General features: G+C 36.1%; 1 protein-coding gene and 1 pseudogene across 2 annotated transcripts; both read left to right on the forward strand.

Annotated features, from left to right (window-relative positions):
* Positions 1–214: 214 nt before the first annotated feature.
* On the forward strand, positions 215–6,531 carry LOC107624077 (kinesin-like protein KIN-5C; annotated as a pseudogene). Its single transcript, XR_015906997.1, has 22 exons — positions 215–555; positions 760–918; positions 1,001–1,344; positions 1,415–1,553; positions 1,646–1,743; positions 1,863–2,019; positions 2,454–2,527; positions 2,629–2,701; positions 2,896–2,949; positions 3,047–3,127; positions 3,207–3,318; positions 3,404–3,490; positions 3,574–3,749; positions 3,935–4,093; positions 4,205–4,312; positions 4,554–4,646; positions 4,720–4,803; positions 4,900–5,098; positions 5,176–5,277; positions 5,440–5,548; positions 5,745–5,896; positions 6,004–6,531. The product of XR_015906997.1 is annotated as a kinesin-like protein KIN-5C (transcript).
* A 236-nt stretch (positions 6,532–6,767) lies between these two features.
* Positions 6,768–16,446, forward strand: LOC107623609 (uncharacterized). Its single transcript, XM_016325938.3, has 3 exons — positions 6,768–7,686; positions 15,212–15,380; positions 15,776–16,446. The coding sequence occupies exons 1-3, from the start codon at positions 6,904–6,906 to the stop codon at positions 16,222–16,224; spliced, it is 1,401 nt and encodes a 466-aa protein (XP_016181424.1). The 5' UTR covers positions 6,768–6,903; the 3' UTR covers positions 16,225–16,446.
* The last annotated feature ends 385 nt before the right edge of the window (positions 16,447–16,831 follow it).

Genomic DNA, 16,831 nt, shown 5'->3' on the forward strand with positions numbered 1-16,831 from the left:
CCGTTTAAGGCTGCCTACGTGGACAATAAGCAGCCAGCTCAGCGCTCCGGCTGCTGAGTCACGTCGAAATTGGGTGGAGGGACTAGGATTTCACATGGAGTTCAATCTGAAGGGTGCAATTAGAGCATTTCAAAAGTCAGAATAACATTGGTGCACGGGCTCAATCTGAGGGACCATTATGGGTTTCACTCAATAAAGAGCGGATTACTAAAATTCAAATTTTAAACTCAACAGTCACCGCCCCTCACTCTCTCTTTCTCTTTCTCTCTCTCTCTCTCCTTCCCCCGACCCCATTTCAGATACATCTCACGCAGACAGAGTGAAGAAGAGAGGGCATCTTTCTGTCTCCCTCTCCCACAATCGACAATGTCTCTTCGCCACGAGAAAGAGATGGAAGTGAACGTGCAGGTCCTCCTCCTCTGCCGCCCCTTCAGCGACGACGAGTTGCGCTCCAAGGCCCCCCAGGTTGTCACCTGCAATGACTATAACAGAGAAGTCGCCGTCTCTCAAAACATCGCCGGCAAGCACATTGACAGGGTTTTCACTTTTGACAAGGTATTCTTCAATGGACTTTGCTACTCATTTGCAAATAATTTTTTTTCTTGCTTATAAGCCTTGGATTTGTTCAAATTGAAATTAGTATTGTTTGTATTGACAGAAATGAATAATAATTTTGTAACAAGTTTTGAGAAGTGAATACTGGAGCGACTGTTTTTAGGGTATCTGATGTGTGATCATGTTCTATGTTCTATTTTGCAGGTTTTTGGTCCTAATGCACGACAACAAGATCTTTACGATCAAGCTATTATTCCTATTGTAAATGAAGTTCTAGAAGGATTTAATTGTACTATATTTGCATATGGTCAAACTGGTACTGGAAAAACATACACTATGGAAGGTGAATGCAAAAGGTCAAAGGTATGAAGTAGCATCTGTGCTAGTTAGTATTCTACCTATCACAATGAATGTTATTTTGATTTATTTGGCTGCTGTATTGTAGAGTGGTCCCAATGGAGAGTTGCCTGCAGAGGCTGGAGTCATTCCTAGAGCTGTTAAACAGATTTTTGACACTCTTGAGAGCCAAAATGCTGAGTACAGTGTCAAAGTCACTTTTTTGGAATTGTACAATGAAGAGATCACTGATTTGCTTGCCCCCGAAGAACTTTCGAAAGTTTCTTTGGAAGATAAGCAAAAGAAACAGCTGCCACTTATGGAGGATGGCAAAGGTGGAATTCTTGTAAGGGGATTAGAGGAAGAAATTGTGACTAGCGAGATTTTTACCCTTCTGGAGAGAGGGTCTGCCAAAAGACGCACTGCTGAAACTCTGTTGAACAAGCAGTCAAGGTTGCTTGAATTGTTAGAACTTAGAATGTCATATTTTGATTTTATATTAAGATTTAGTTAACTTTTTCAGTCGGTCACATTCATTGTTTTCAATAACAATCCACATCAAAGAGGCAACCCCAGAAGGTGAAGAACTAATCTAATGTGGCAAACTGAATTTAGTGGATCTGGCTGGCTCGGAAAATATATCTCGTTCTGGTGCTAGGGAGGTAATACATTGGGCGGATACCTCCTAGTTTTATCCTTCACCTTAGGCTTTACACAATCATCTTAATTTGTTTGATTTTGTAACATATCTTAGGGTCGTGCAAGAGAGGCCGGAGAAATAAACAAGAGCTTGGTTACTTTAGGGCGGGTGATCAATGCACTTGTGGAGCACCTTGGTCACGTTCCTTACAGGTTTTTATGTTTATCTTTCTTTTTTTGTTAACCTCCTTTTAATAAACAAATTGGTCGAAGCTCTTTGAGTCTTTGTATATTCCTCATTCATATGCTTACACGGAAAAGATGGTATTTAGGGATAGCAAGTTGACACGTTTACTGCGTGATTCCCTTGGGGGAAGAACCAAAACATGCATCATAGCGACAGTATCCCCTGAAGTTCATTGCTTGGAAGAAACTTTGAGCACGCTGGATTATGCACATAGGGCAAAGCACATTAAAAATAAGCCTGAGGTATGTTCATGATTAAAGTTATTTAAGTGTCGAGATGTTTCTTACACCATGCATCTTTACCAGTATAATTTGGCTCATATATATATTGCTTTTACAAAGATTACATGACTGTTATTCTGTGTATTACATCTGTATCATACATAAAAACATATAAACAAAGTGTTTTGGGTACACCATTCGATCAATTATTTGTAATGGCAACGTCTTATGAGAGTTCACTTTTTGGTTCACATGAACCAAGTGAACTGGGGCAGATCAAGTGCTTTTAATCCCATTTTGTTTTTAAAGGAATTTTTACTAACTAGTCCTTACTAGTTTTGGCTATTTTCTTATTGGAATCTGTACTGCAATGTAATGAAGATGTTTATCATGTGTTTTGTTGTGATTCATTGCCTTGATTTAGAATTTTTTTCTCCCCTTTTTTCTTTAATTAGGTTAATCAGAAGATGATGAAGTCAACTCTTATTAAGGATCTTTATGGGGAAATTGAACGCCTGAAGGCAGGTGAGTTGCTCTAAATTTCATTGTTGTTCATGGAAAGAATAACTTGGCTCTTCATATTACTGCTAAAATTGCATTGTTGCTGATGAAGTTTGTGATTTTGATCAGAGGTTCTACACGTGAGAAAAATGGAGTGTATATACCAAAGGAGAGATTTTATCAAGAAAAAAGTGAAAGGAAGGTAGTTTTTTCTGCCATCATTAGTACCGATATAGCAATATTTTTCATAAGAAAATATTTTTTCATGTGATTTCACCTGCTGAGATTGAAATGGAATTACTTTTCTTTCCCTCTCATTCTTGTGCTTGGTATATAAATTGGTTTCATATATTGTTCTCATGGTGTTTCATTGATCCAAGATTTTTCACTGTTTAGGCCATGGCAGATCAGATTGAGCAGATGGGGCTGACTATAGAAAATCATCAGAAGGTTAGTTTTCTTAAAAAACCAATAGCTATATCTGCAGATGATATTGTGCGCCTGTGTATTCCTATTTTGCTTGATATTTTTTTCATGTTTGGACCAGCAATATGATGATTTGAATAGTAGATACATTGAGCAAGTACAACATTGCTCTGATTTGAGCAACAAACTTGATACCACACAGGTTAGCTATCTAAGGTTTTGGTCCTTTATTGTTATGTTAATGTACATCTACTTATCAGGAAAAGAATAAAAAACTACAGAAAAACTTGAACAAGACCAGTGAGTTGCTCACTAACACAGAGGATGAATTGAGGAGATCTCAGTATACGGTGAAAGAGAAAGACTTCATCATTTCTGTGCAGAGAAAAGCAGGTAGATTCATTATTGTGTTTCTGTCTTTATCTCTTATTACGCAGTATTAAGTTGAGATGGTGGTTAAAACAATTGTGTCTGACAGAAAATGCACTAGCTCATCAAGCTTGTGTATTACGGGCTGATTTGGAGAAAGTTCTTCAGGATAATGCTTCGCTGTTTTTGAAAATTGGTAGGCATTTATCCTTTTCTGTGAAATTATTGACAAAGAATCCAAGTTGTACGTTAATGACTTGTATACATCTGTTATCGTAGGTAGAGAAGACAAGCTGAACTTGGATAACAGGGCTGTGGTGAACAATTTTCAAGCAGAGCTTGCCCAGCAGGTTGGTTATCTTTGCAATATTGTTGCGACATCACTGTCAGAACAGAGTGAACATCTTAAATGTGTGGAGAAGCTCTGCCATTCTTTTCTAGGTGTTCATGATAAGGTGGGTACCTCAATTATCTAATGCTGCTGCTTTTTTTTGGTCATGTTCTTCTATGTTTTTATTTAATATGTTGAATCCTCTTAATTCACTGTTCGTTGTTATTTTGGCTTGTTTATTTCATCGCTATGCATTTGCATGGATGTTATGGTATAATTCATTAATTCTCCTCATTTTGTTGCGTATAGGTGGTTTTGGATTTAAAAAACAAAGTGACAGGTTTAAGAAACCTGTACTTATCACACACTGAGACAGTGCAAAATGACCGTTTGCACAAGGCGAGCTCAGATGGTGTTTTAGAGGAATTATCTTCTCTGATATCCTCCAATGGTCGTTCTATTCAAGAAGTATGTTTGAACCATCTCAATTTGTATTCCTTGTTTATATATATATATATATATATATTTTACATCTCTGTTCAACATTAACAAAGTATCTTTTTCCCCTTGGTCAATCAGTTTCTTGAATCTGAGGCCACTCAAGCTGGAGAAATATTTGATGAACTTCAGAGCTCTCTTTCAACTCAGCAGGGTGAACTGGCAGTTTTTGCTAGGGAAATGCGCCATGTATGATCTTTAACTTCTCTCTTCGGCTATAAGACTATAACATAACTATGCACAAATCAATCTTACCTGTTTCATTTTTATTTCTTTATTCTATGCAGTTTCTTTTGCTGAGTGGTGTTTTTTTATTTCTTTCTTTTTTTTTTTGGGGGGGGGGGGGGAGGGTGTTCTGTTTATTCAAAATGCACTTAGCGTTGAACAAATAAAGGATATATCTGATCCCTCTCAAGAATTTGTTGATAAGCTTTTTGAAGAATAAAAAAAGCTTGAAGACTTTGCATCAGAGGCTGAGCAAACACAACTGAATTGTATTGCTGACTTTAGGAAGTCTTTCGAGGTTGTGATGTAAAATATTAATATTAATGCACTCTTTCTATGGTGGCTTATGGTGGTTGACCTATTCTTTACAGGAGCAATCAAGATCAGATTCAGAGAAGCTTATTGCGGATATGACCAGCTTAGTTTCTGATCATATTCGTCGTCAAATGGATCTGGTCCGATTTGAGTATTACTTCGTCAATGTTTCTTAGTAAATCTTTCTTATTTGGGTTGGCAGTTTAGTTTCTTATGGACGATGGTGAATTATTCAGGTGGATGAAAAGCTTGTTGATCTTAGACAAAGCAGCATTAAGAACAAGACGACGAACATGTGTCATCAGTAGGAGAAATTGTGTCCCATACAAAAAGGAAATGGCAATCTTTTTGTGTGCAAGCAGAGAAAGAGACCAAGGATACCGCTGATTATTCTGCAGCAAAGCATTGCCGTATGGAGTTACTCATGCAGCAAAGGTCAGTGGCTTGCCCATGGTTTCTTGATCAAGTCCTCCTTTAGTAAAATTTGTAGTGTCTTATTTTTATATCTGTAGTGTAAGTACCGCTGGATCAGCTTTAGAGCATATGAAGAGGACTCATGAGGCTGTAAATGAGAAAGAGTCCAAGCATATTTCTGCAGCAGTGTCACTAATCAGGTATCTAGTGAATTGATTGTAAGAAACTGAGAATAACTGTCAGTAATGCCCATGCTTATTGAAAATGTGCTTCATTGAGTCCTTATCCGCTCTTAAACTAATACTTTTGTGATCAACTGATTAGTTTTTCCATGTGATGCAATATCTATCACTTGTGTACAGTAATGCTTCTAATAGCAATGAGCAACATGACATGGGATCAATTCTGCTCGTGTTGCAGCAGAGGAAGATGTGGCAAAGAACAGCAAGGATCTCTTTGAGCAGTTTGATGGTAAGTGTATGGTTTCATTGCATAGCAAAATTGGTTGCAAAAAAGCAGCTGCAGGTGTCTGCAAATTTATCTTAGCTAAAACAACTTAATGAAGGGGTCTACCTGTTGTGCAGAACAAACTAGTCAATTTTTTTTCTCTTAAAAATGAGTCTCATTTTGCATTCATTTGATCCTCTATTTTATTTTATTTTTGCAGTCATGTCTGCGCAAGAGCGGGAATCCATTTCTGGAATGCTGGATGTAGTAAAGACTCATTCAAATACACTTGAGACCTTCAGAGAAGACCATGCTGGCCAAGCCTCTTCGATTGAAGAGAAGGCTCGCGAAACTTTTCAACAGCACTATAGGGTACTTTAACTCTATTTAGTAACTACAAGTTTTATCAATGAAGCATCACTAAACTTTTTCTGCCTTTCATGCATTGCATGGCTTGTTGCTTTGTCTTCTCTTTGCAGGACTATGAGCCTAGTGGAAATACACCAGTAAGATGTGAAACAGACGTTCCGAGTAAAGGAACAATCGAGTCTCTTCAATCACTGCCAGTGGAATCGCTTCTTGAGGAGTTTCAGGAAAACAATTCAAGTGAATCCTCAGTAAAGGAGTTGAAACCATCGCTTATTCCACGTTCTCCTCTTAGCGCACTGAACTGATGGTTCAACTAAATTGCATGCTTTGGTCCTTAATGAAATTAAATTTGTTTGTATCTGTAACATTGCATTGTTTTTTTGTTACCAGTAGTAGTTCCATGCTTGAGAAGCATCAGGTGATGAGATACAATGTGAAATCTAGGCCAAATTACTTATGTAAAATCCCATCTTGGGATGGAATATAGAGGTCAAATAATGTTTGTAATTTTAGGGTAATGATGTCGTATGTAGTTAATTCTTATTCTTCACCTGTCAATTATTTGGCAGATACCTGTTTACTTAATGTTTCTTGTAATGATGAACACATTTATATCAAGTGAAAATGGGAACCAGGGTTATGTTGGAACTATTTATTCATTTATTCAGTTATGATCGTCGCATAGACATTGTTGCTCTCCGAATGTCACAACAACAATGCTCCTTACTTCCCTGATAACTTACTTGATCGAGGAAGACGTGTGGATAATTATTTATTAATTTTGGTCGAATGAAGACGACGAGTGGGGTCAGAGTTGTCTACTGAATAGTGTACTTTAGAGGATACTCGATAGTGGCTTTAATTAGTTTGGTCTTATTGGCCGATTTTCTACTTAATGGACCACTTTCCAATCCTATCATCATCATTGATCATTTGATCCAAAGTAAATAGCGTTACTCTCTATACCATACTCTCGTCGGATACAACCACCAACAAGAAGAATCATCAAAATGAGTAGTAGCAGCAGTGAAGAAGAAAAAGAACAAGAACTGCAACAGCACTTCACCACTCGTGCCGTTGGCGGCACCGAATACAGCTGGTGCAAGGCAGTTCCCGGCGGCACCGGAACAACCGTCCTCGGCCTCCTCCTCTCTAAACCACCACACATTCCCAAACTCCAAACCGTACTCCGCAACCTCCAAAGTAACCATCCTATCCTTCGCTCAACAATCCACTTCGACTCCAACGCCAATTCCTACCACTTCCGAACTCCCCCAACCTCCAATATTCAAATCCACTGCCTCGATCTTCAATCCACCTCCGCAATCCTCGGCTGCAGTTCCGGCGACGGAGATACTGACTTCCACCTGATTCTGGAGCACGAGCTGAACCTGAACAAGTGGCGCGATCCTAGTGGCGATGGCTACGGCGTACTGCGCGTGAGTGTGTACGCGATAAGCGAGAGGCGATGGGGAGTGTTTTTGCGGTTGCACACGTCGGGATGCGACCGCGCGGCGGCGGTGACTTTGCTGAGGGAGCTGCTGGGGAAGGTCGGATGCGGCGGAGAGAGTAATGGAGAGGCAGAGGAAAATGGAATGGGAATGGCGATTGAGGATCTGATACCGGTAGAGAAGAGGAACAAGCCGTTTTGGGCGCGTGGTTTGGACATGCTTGGTTACTCACTGAACTCATTCAGGCTTGGGAATTTGGAATTCGTGGATGCGGACTCGCCTCGGAGCTCCAAGGTTGTGAGGTTGCAATTGGACGCTCACCACACGAGCCAGATTGTGGCTGTAAGTACCACACTTTTTTTTTTTTGTGAATATTATTGGTGTTGTAAAATAATTTAAATAAATAAATAAAGAAGAGATAACAAATATAAAATATAGAAATATAATTAGATAACACTCGTAGTAATTTTCACTAGAATTACTATATCAATATAATAGATATAATTATGTATTGAATAATATTAAAATAAAGTATATAAGAAAGAGAATAGTAAGAAAGAGAGAGAGAGAAAAATGTTATATTATTATTGTTGTTGTTTTTCTCCTGAGACTTTAGCCTCCTATTTATAGATACAATAGGTCAAACATTCAAAACTTCATTTAATATCATTTTGGCTTGGGAGGTTCATTTCTCATAGGGAAAATGAGCATTCACGTCCTTTTGAACTTATCACAACACTCCCCCTTATATGATAGTGAAGGAAAAAGAGTATAATATCCTTTATGATGGGAACTGCCTCATTAAAAACTTTGTCAAGAAAAATCCAATGAGAAAAAACCTGACCAAGGAAAAAAGAGTACAGTTTCCTCCTCTTGTCAACATCATTTAATGTCTCGAAATTTGTGCATCCCAATCTTATGTACCAATCTTTCAAAGGAGGATTTTGGGAGTGACTTTGTGAATAAATCTGTCAGATTGTCACTTGAGCGGATCTGTTGGACATCAATTGTCCCTTGATTTTGAAGATCATGAGTAAAGAAGAATTTGGGAGAAATATGCTTTGTTCTATCACTTTTGATGTATCCGCCTTTAAGTTGAGCAATGCATGCTGTATTATCTTCAAACAGAACAGTTGGAGCTATCTTATGATCAATCAGTCCATATGATGACAGAATATATTGGATCAGACTTCTGAGCCAAAAATACTCGCGACTAGCTTCATGAATCGCTAGTATTTCAGCATGATTAGAAGATGTTGCAGCAATTGTCTGTTTCGTGGACCTCCATGATATAGCTGTACCTTCATATGTGAACAGATATCCTGTTTGAGATCTCCCTTTATGTGGATCAGACAAGTATCCAGCATCTGTATAGCCAACTAATTGTGACTTGGATCCATATGGATAAAACAATCCCATATCAACCGTCCCATGAAGATATCGAAAGATTTGCTTGATTCCACTCCAATGTCTTCTGGTTGGAGAGGAACTATAACTTGCTAGTAAATTCACAGCAAATGATATATCGGGTCGTGTATTATTAGCAAGATACATTAGCGCTCCAATGGCACTAAGATATGGTACTTCTGGACCAAGGATATCTTCATTTTCTTCTTTAGGACAGAATTGATCATTTTTCACATCCAAAGATCTTACGATCATTGGGGTACTCAAGGGATGTGACTTATCCATATAAAATCTTTTTAAAATCTTCTCTGTGTATGTTGTTTGATGGATAAAGATCCCATTTTTTATATGCTCGATCTGCAGGCCGAGACAAAATTTAGTCTTTCCAAGATCTTTCATCTCAAACTCTTCTTTTAGAGTTTTTATAATTGTTGGAATCTCTTCAAGAGTTCCAATAATATTTAAATCATCAATGTACACAGCAATTATAATGAACCCAGATGCAGATTTTTTTATGAAAACACATGGGCAGATATCATCATTCTTGAATCCGTTTTTCGCCAGATACTCAGTAAGACGATTATACCACATTCGTCCAGATTGCTTCAGACCATATAAAGATCTTTGCAATTTGACTGAGTATAATCCTTGCGAATATTCATTGGATGGTTTAGATATCTTTAGTCCTTCAGGGACTTTCATATAGATATCCCGATCTAATGAACCGTATAAATAGGCTGTTACCACATCCATTAAATGCATATGCAGTTTATGATATGCAGATAAACTGACCAAATAACGCAATGTTATCGCATCCACTACAAGGGAATACGTTTCTTCATAATCTATACCGGGGCTTTGTGAGAAACCTTGTGCCACAAGTCGGGCTTTATAGCGCACAACTTCATTTTTCTCATTTCGTTTTCTCACAAATACCCATCGGTATCCAACAGGTTTTACATCTTCTGGTGTATGGACTACAGGTCCAAAGACTTCACGTTTTGCAAGTGAGTCTAATTCAGCCTTCATGGCTTCTTTTCATTTTGGCCAATCATTCCTTTGTCGACATTCTTCGACTGATCTTGGCTCAAGATCCTTACTTTCATGCATGATATTTAATGCCACATTATATGCAAATATTTTATTGACAATTGTCTTATTTCGGTCCTATTTCTCTCCTGTAAAGACATAATTTATCGAGATCTCGTCATTTTCACAATTTTCAGGTACCTGAACGTCTTCTGGCGTTAAAACTATATTAGAATTTTGGACAACTGCAGGTGTCTCTACTATGTCTTCTTCAATAGGAATATTATTTACATCTTCTCGCTTTCGAAGATTTTTATTTTTGGAACTGACAGGCCTGCCACGCTTCTGGCGTAAATTTGCTTCAGTGGCTACTTGTCCTACTGGGACATCAATTCGAATTGGGACATTTTTCGCAGGTATATAAGATTTGGTTATCCTCTTTGTATCGTAAAATGCATCAGGCAACTCATTTGCTATTCTTTGCAAATGTATAATCTTTTAAACTTCTAGTTCACATTGCCTTGATCGAGGATCTAAATGCATCAAGGATGATGCATTCCAATTAAGTTTCTTTTCAGGAAACTTATTCTCTCCCCCTAATGTTGGAAATTTTGATTCATCAAAAATGACAATCCACAAACCAAGCTTTAAATACATCTCCAGTTTGTATCTCAAGATACCTCACTATAGAGGGAGAATCATATTCAACGTATATCCCCAATTTTCTTTGGGGTCCCATTTTGGTGTGATTAGATGGTGCAATGGGAACATATATTGCACACCCAAATATTCTTAAATGGAAAACATTTAGCTGCTGGTCAAAAGCTAATTGCATAGGAGAGAACTGATGATAACTCGTTGGCCTCAAACGAATAAGTGCTGCGGCATGTAAAATAACATGCCCCAAACCGAGGTTGGGAGATTTGTTCTCATAAGTAAGGGTCTAGCAATTAACTGGAGGCGTTTAATAAGTGATTCTGCTAACCCATTTTGTGTGTGAACATAAGCTACTGGATGTTCAACACTTATTCCATTAGCCATACAATAAGCATCAAAAGCTTGGGAAGTAAATTCAACAGCATTATCAAGACAAATTGCTTTGATTGGATTTTCTAGAAATTGTGCTTTTAATCGAATAATTTGAGCCAGTAATCTCGCAAACGCCAGGTTGCGAGAAGATAATAAGTACACATGTGACCATCTCGAAGATGCGTCTATCAGGACCATAAAATATCTAAAAGATCCACATGGTGGATGAATAGGTCCACATATATCACCTTGAATCCTTTCTAGGAATTCAGGGGACTCAAATCCAATCTTTACTAGTGATGGCTTTAAAATTAACTTTCCCTGAGAACATGCAGCACAACAAAATTCACTAGTTTTAAAAATCTTCTGGTTCTTTAGTGAATGTCCATGGGAGTTTTTAATAATTCTCCTCATCATGGTTGTTCCCGGATGACCCAATCTATCATGCCAAGTTATGAATTTATTTGGGCTAGTAAACTTCTGGTTTACAATGGCATGTGATTCAATTGCACTAATTTTGGTGTAATATAACCCAGATGAAAGTGAGGGTAATTTTTCTAATATAACTTTCTTATTTAAATCATGAGTTGTGATACATAAATACTCACGATTTCCCTCATTCATTGTCTCAATATGATATCCATTTCGGCGAATATCTTTAAAACTCAACAAGTTTCTTCGAGACTTAGTAGACAATAGTGCATTATTTATTATGAATTTTGTTCCTCCAGAAAACAAAATTATAGCTCTTCCGGAGCCTTCAATCACATTGCCTGAGCCGATAATAGTATTAACACATTCTTCTTTTGGCACAAAATGGGTAAAATATATATCACTTTTGAGAATAGTGTGCGGACTTGCACTATCAGCAAGGCATACATCTTCATTACATATCCTTGCCATTCTCTTCAAAGATAAATAATAATAAAATGAGTAGTATATACAGTTAAATTGAATACTTGATCGGAATTATTTTTCTAAGAAATACTACACATAAAAATAATGTCGTATACTAAAATTTTATTTTAAATTTGACACATTTAATGATTTCAAAATTCATAAACATTAATATTTCATTATTTATATATATATATATATATATTTGAAACTTAAATAGATAGAAAATAAAACTTAACAATAAGTTCTTTATATATATTTATTTACATAGATACTTCACAATTCCACATATTAAACTATTTCATCATTGATCAAATGACCAATATTTTCTTCAGGGTCCTCAAAGAAATCAGATACATCATAATGAGTAGTGGAATTTTCAGTATCATTTGAAACAAAATTTGTTTCCTTTCCTTTGTCATCTTTTTTCAAAGATGCCTGGTAAAGATCGACTAGGTGCCTTTGGGTACGACAGGTACGTGACCAATGGCCCTTTCCACCACAACAGAAACACTTATCCTCTGTTGATTTATTCTGCCCGATATTTCTTTCTTTATCCCACTTCTGATGAGATCCTCTCTTTTGAATATAATTCATTTTCCTTCCATAATTTTTCTTGTTATTAAAACCTTGCCATTTACCTCTTCTGGGGTAATGATTTGCCGCATTTACTTCAGGAAATGGGGCAGCGCCAGCTGGACGCGCTTCATGATTTTTCAATAGCAACTCATTGTTGCGTTCAGCAATAAGAAGGTAAAAAATTAACTCAAAATATTTTTTAAACACTTTTTCTCGATACTGCTGCTGTAGGAGCACATTCGAGGCATGGAAGGTTGAGAAAGTTTTCTCCAACATATCATGATCAGTTATCTTTTTCCCACATAATTTCATTCGTGAGGTGATTCGAAACATTGCAGAATTATATTCATTTATAGATTTAAAATCTTGGAAACGCAAGTGCGTCCATTCATATCGGGCTTGAGGAAGTATCACCGTTTTCTGATGATTATACCTTTCTTCAAGGTCTTTCCAAAGATCTGTAGGATCTTTTAATGTGAGATATTCATTTTTCAATCCTTCGTCAAGATGACGACGAAGAAAAATCATGGCTTTGGCTTTATCCTTCTGGGATGCATTATTTTCAGCTTTAATGGTATTTTCAAGATCCATTGAATCAAGATAAATCTCAGCATCTAATATCCATGATAAATAATTATTTTCAGATATATCAAGAGTATTGAATTCAAGATGAGAGAGCTTCGACATAATGAAAATTTGTTACCTGAGTCTTCCTAAAAATTTGATCAGAGTCTCGTACTGATAACGTGTTGTAAAATAACTTAAATAAATAAATAAGGAAGAGATAACAAATATAAAATATAGAAATATAATTAGATAACACTCGTAGTAATTTTCACTAGAATTACTATATCAATATAATAGATATAATTATGTATTGAATAATATTAAAATAAAGTATATAAAAAAAAAATAATAAGAGAGAGAGAGAAATATTATATTATTATTGTTGTTGTTTTTCTCCTGAGGCTTTAGCCTCCTATTTATAGATACAACAGGTCAAACATTCAAAACTTTATTTAATATTATTTTGACTTGGGAGCTTCATTTCTCATAGGAAAAATGGGCATCCACGTCCTTTTGAACTTATCACAACAGCTTCGTTACTAGTTGATTAATAGACAATCAGGTGATTTGGTGATTGATTATGTACCTCTTAATCCATTTTAGAGTAACTAGTGCCTGTGCTGCAAAGTTTTTCCTGCAAAAATAAAATAAAAGAACAAAAGGCAATAACAAAAATAAAAAAAAAAGCAAAAATTATAATAAAGTACATATTATAGTATCTATAACTATAGTCATTACAGTGACTATTTAATTTCAGCAAAAAAGTGCGACTTTAATAACGCAATTTTTTAATTGTTAAAATTGTTTAGCTACTGCAACTACCATATCCATAGCAACACAGATTCCATGTTAGAGTAAATAGTTCTACTTCAATATTGTTTGCTCATAGGTACAAAAAAATGTAATATAACGGCCTAAATGGAAAGTATTTTCTTTGAAAAAGAAAAAAAAAAAAGTTGGGTACTAGTGAAAAAGTTTAAAATGGAAAAATAAAAATTGTGTACTAGGTATGTATATATATGGTACGGATAATTAGATTAGATCAATTTTGTCACACCTTGGATATCTAATGTCAAACAATATAGCTACTAATCTCTCGTGTAGGCCCTTTGATAAGTGGGATAATTGGATTGGAATTTTAGGTTTTTTCTTTCCTTTTTTCTTTTCACATCCAATTCGAAAAAACATTTGGTTATCGAAGATAAGTTATTATCGTCACACACACTAAATTATCGTACATAGTAATAGAAATCCCCTTTAAGTGCATATATGTAGGTTTTTATTTTGTTTTTTATTTTTTAATCTTAAGCTCATATAAACATAAGTTATGCATTTATTTCTGCTTTGATTTTATAAAGAGAATAAAGGGGGAAGAAAATTCTTGCTTCAGGGACGAGTTAGTTACTTCTTTTGTCTCCTTTCGTAACGTCGCTTAATTAATTTTATTAGAAAAGAAAAAGTGAACCACTAAAGGCAGTACGGGTTGGTATGGCTAACTTTGTTTTGATTGGAGAGTGCAATATTTTAGGATACGGCTTGCCTAACTGATAACGCTATCCAGATCCAAGTATGGCAAGATGTACTGGAGATAAGATAATAATACTCACGATGGAGACAAGTGTGAGGGGCTTTGGGAATCTCCATTTTATTCTGGAATCTGGAGAAATTATTCCTTAAGAAATTATTGGACGTGTATACCAATCCAACTGTCTTGCCATTTGGATGTGTTATAAATTATTGGAGTTAGAAATTATCACTGCATTATGTTTGCTAAAATAAGAAGTTAAAGGTATGGTTTGTTAGAGAACCACTTTCAAAAGAACTCAGTGCATGTGAATTGGTGTATATTCTATCCACAATTTTGTAGTTATGGCTTCTGGCTTTGGATTCCAATAACAAAGGAGAGACTCGTTCTGCAAGTCATGCTATGATAAATAAGGATTTTCTGTCTGACATTAAATTGATATACTAGTACTCATGCTCTTTAATCGACTACTTGATAATTTGATCAAAACTTTTCATAAATTATTCATATCTGCTGTATGGACTAAGATCAAAGTTGAGATCAACGAATATCAGCTGCATTATTTTATTAAATTCTTTTCTATCACAGAGGATTCATGCATTTGTGAGCTCCTTGGCTTAATATCAGAAAATAGAAAAGATTTGATAGAGAATAGAATGGTGTGTGTAATAGTTGACACATATTTCTTCAGTATACTATGATCTGCTTCTTAGGCTACCAAGGATTTATATTCTGATTGTTATGAAGTATAATTGATAATTTGACATTCTGACTATGATTTGGTAAGGTCATGATGATTCAAAATATTACAATTAATTTTGCAAGATCATGTAGGAATGCAAATCAAGAGAAATTAAACTTTGTGGGGCACTTGCAGCAGCTGGAATGATTGCCGCCCGGGCCTCCAAAAAGCTACCCAGTTATCAAAAGGAGAAGTATGGTGTAGTAACACTCATTGATTGCCGCTCTCTTCTTGATCCAGTCCTTTCCAGCAACCATCTTGGTAATCTGCACTTTTCAGAATGTGTGTTTTGTTTTCATATGTTCTTGCTACCTCTAGACTTCTACATCTGGTTTAAAGAAAAGATTTTTTACTCTAATGGGAAAAAAAAAAGAAAATTGTGGATGCACAGGAGGAGATAGTCTCATTTTAACGAAACTAAGACGATCGGTATATCATTGATTAATAAGACCAATTCTAGTTAATAAATTAGATCATTGCTTGAAGCTTGCTTCTTTTTGACATGAAAACTTTCTATTCCAAATTATTCGCTTCCGTCTAATATTAATAAGAGCTCTTATGCGTTCTATATTGGAATAATCCAGTTTTCTGTGGTCAGAATAATTTGCTTTAGTTACTTTGTTTATAATTATAACAGGTTCAGTTTTTGGCTTCAGGATTTTATCATTCTGCAATATTGAACACACATGATGTATGTGGAGAAACCCTATGGGATCTAGCAAAGAGAAGTTACATGGCCTTTGCAAATGCCATGAATTGCAACAAGCATTTCTCAGACATGTCTGACCTGAACTACCTAATGTGCAAGGCGATCGAGAACCCTGGTTTGACGCCATCATCATCGATGAGAACTGCTTTGATTTCAGTTTTTGAGGACCCTATCATTGATGAATCAGATGACATTCATAAAGAGATTGGATTAGAGGACTATGTGGGTTGTGCTTCTGCTCATGGTGTCGGCCCATCGATCGCCATATTCGACACCATAAGGAATGGGAAGTTGGATTGTGCTTGTGTATACCCATCACCCATTCATTCTAGGGAGCAGGTGCAAGAACTAGTGGATCATATGAAGAAAATCCTTGTGGACGCATGTAACATTTAAGGTCAATCAAATTGAACAATAATCGGCTACTGAGCAAAGTTGAAATCTGAAACATACCAGAGAAAAGTGGCAGGTGGAGAATATTACAAGGCTGAAATAAATTTTCATATTATTCAATCAAGGATGCTTTGGTACCATTTATCATTTCTCTAATTTTCGTTGCACTACAAGAGTAGACGGATTTTTTTTAAATAAATAAAATAAATATTTTAATTACCAAAATATACATTTTGGAGCGTTTTTACTGAAAAGTATCGCATCTCTTATTTTATTTACAGTGTATATGAAATAAGATAACATAAACGAGATAAGGTATAGGACGACGTGGTCGTATCACGTTTATACATGTATTGTCTTGTGCTCTTATCTCGTTATCTCGTTATCTTATTTCATATATGTGTTATCTTATTTCATTTACATTGTAAGCGAAATAAGAGATGCGGATGCTTATATATCTATGCAATCTCCTTTTACTTCGCCATCCAAACCTTCCTATACGAGGGTTTGAAGTGATAATTCTGCCTAACTGCACCTTGTAGGATTGAGATGCTGACAGACAGATTTGATTGTATCAATGGGAGGATGATACGGCAAATGAGACTGTTAT

Source organism: Arachis ipaensis, chromosome B10, assembly GCF_059453495.1.
Source record: "Arachis ipaensis isolate K30076 ecotype BB chromosome B10, ASM5945349v1, whole genome shotgun sequence".
Classification (NCBI taxonomy): Eukaryota; Viridiplantae; Streptophyta; class Magnoliopsida; order Fabales; family Fabaceae; genus Arachis; species Arachis ipaensis.

Coding starts and splice junctions, on each gene's coding strand:
- LOC107623609 (XM_016325938.3), top strand. CDS start 6,904: ATGAGTAGTAGCAGCAGTGAAGAAGAAAAAGAACAAGAACTGCAACAG. Junction 7,687..15,211: donor ACACGAGCCAGATTGTGGCT/GTAAGTACCACA, acceptor AAGATCATGTAG/GAATGCAAATCAAGAGAAAT. Junction 15,381..15,775: donor CCTTTCCAGCAACCATCTTG/GTAATCTGCACT, acceptor TTTTGGCTTCAG/GATTTTATCATTCTGCAATA.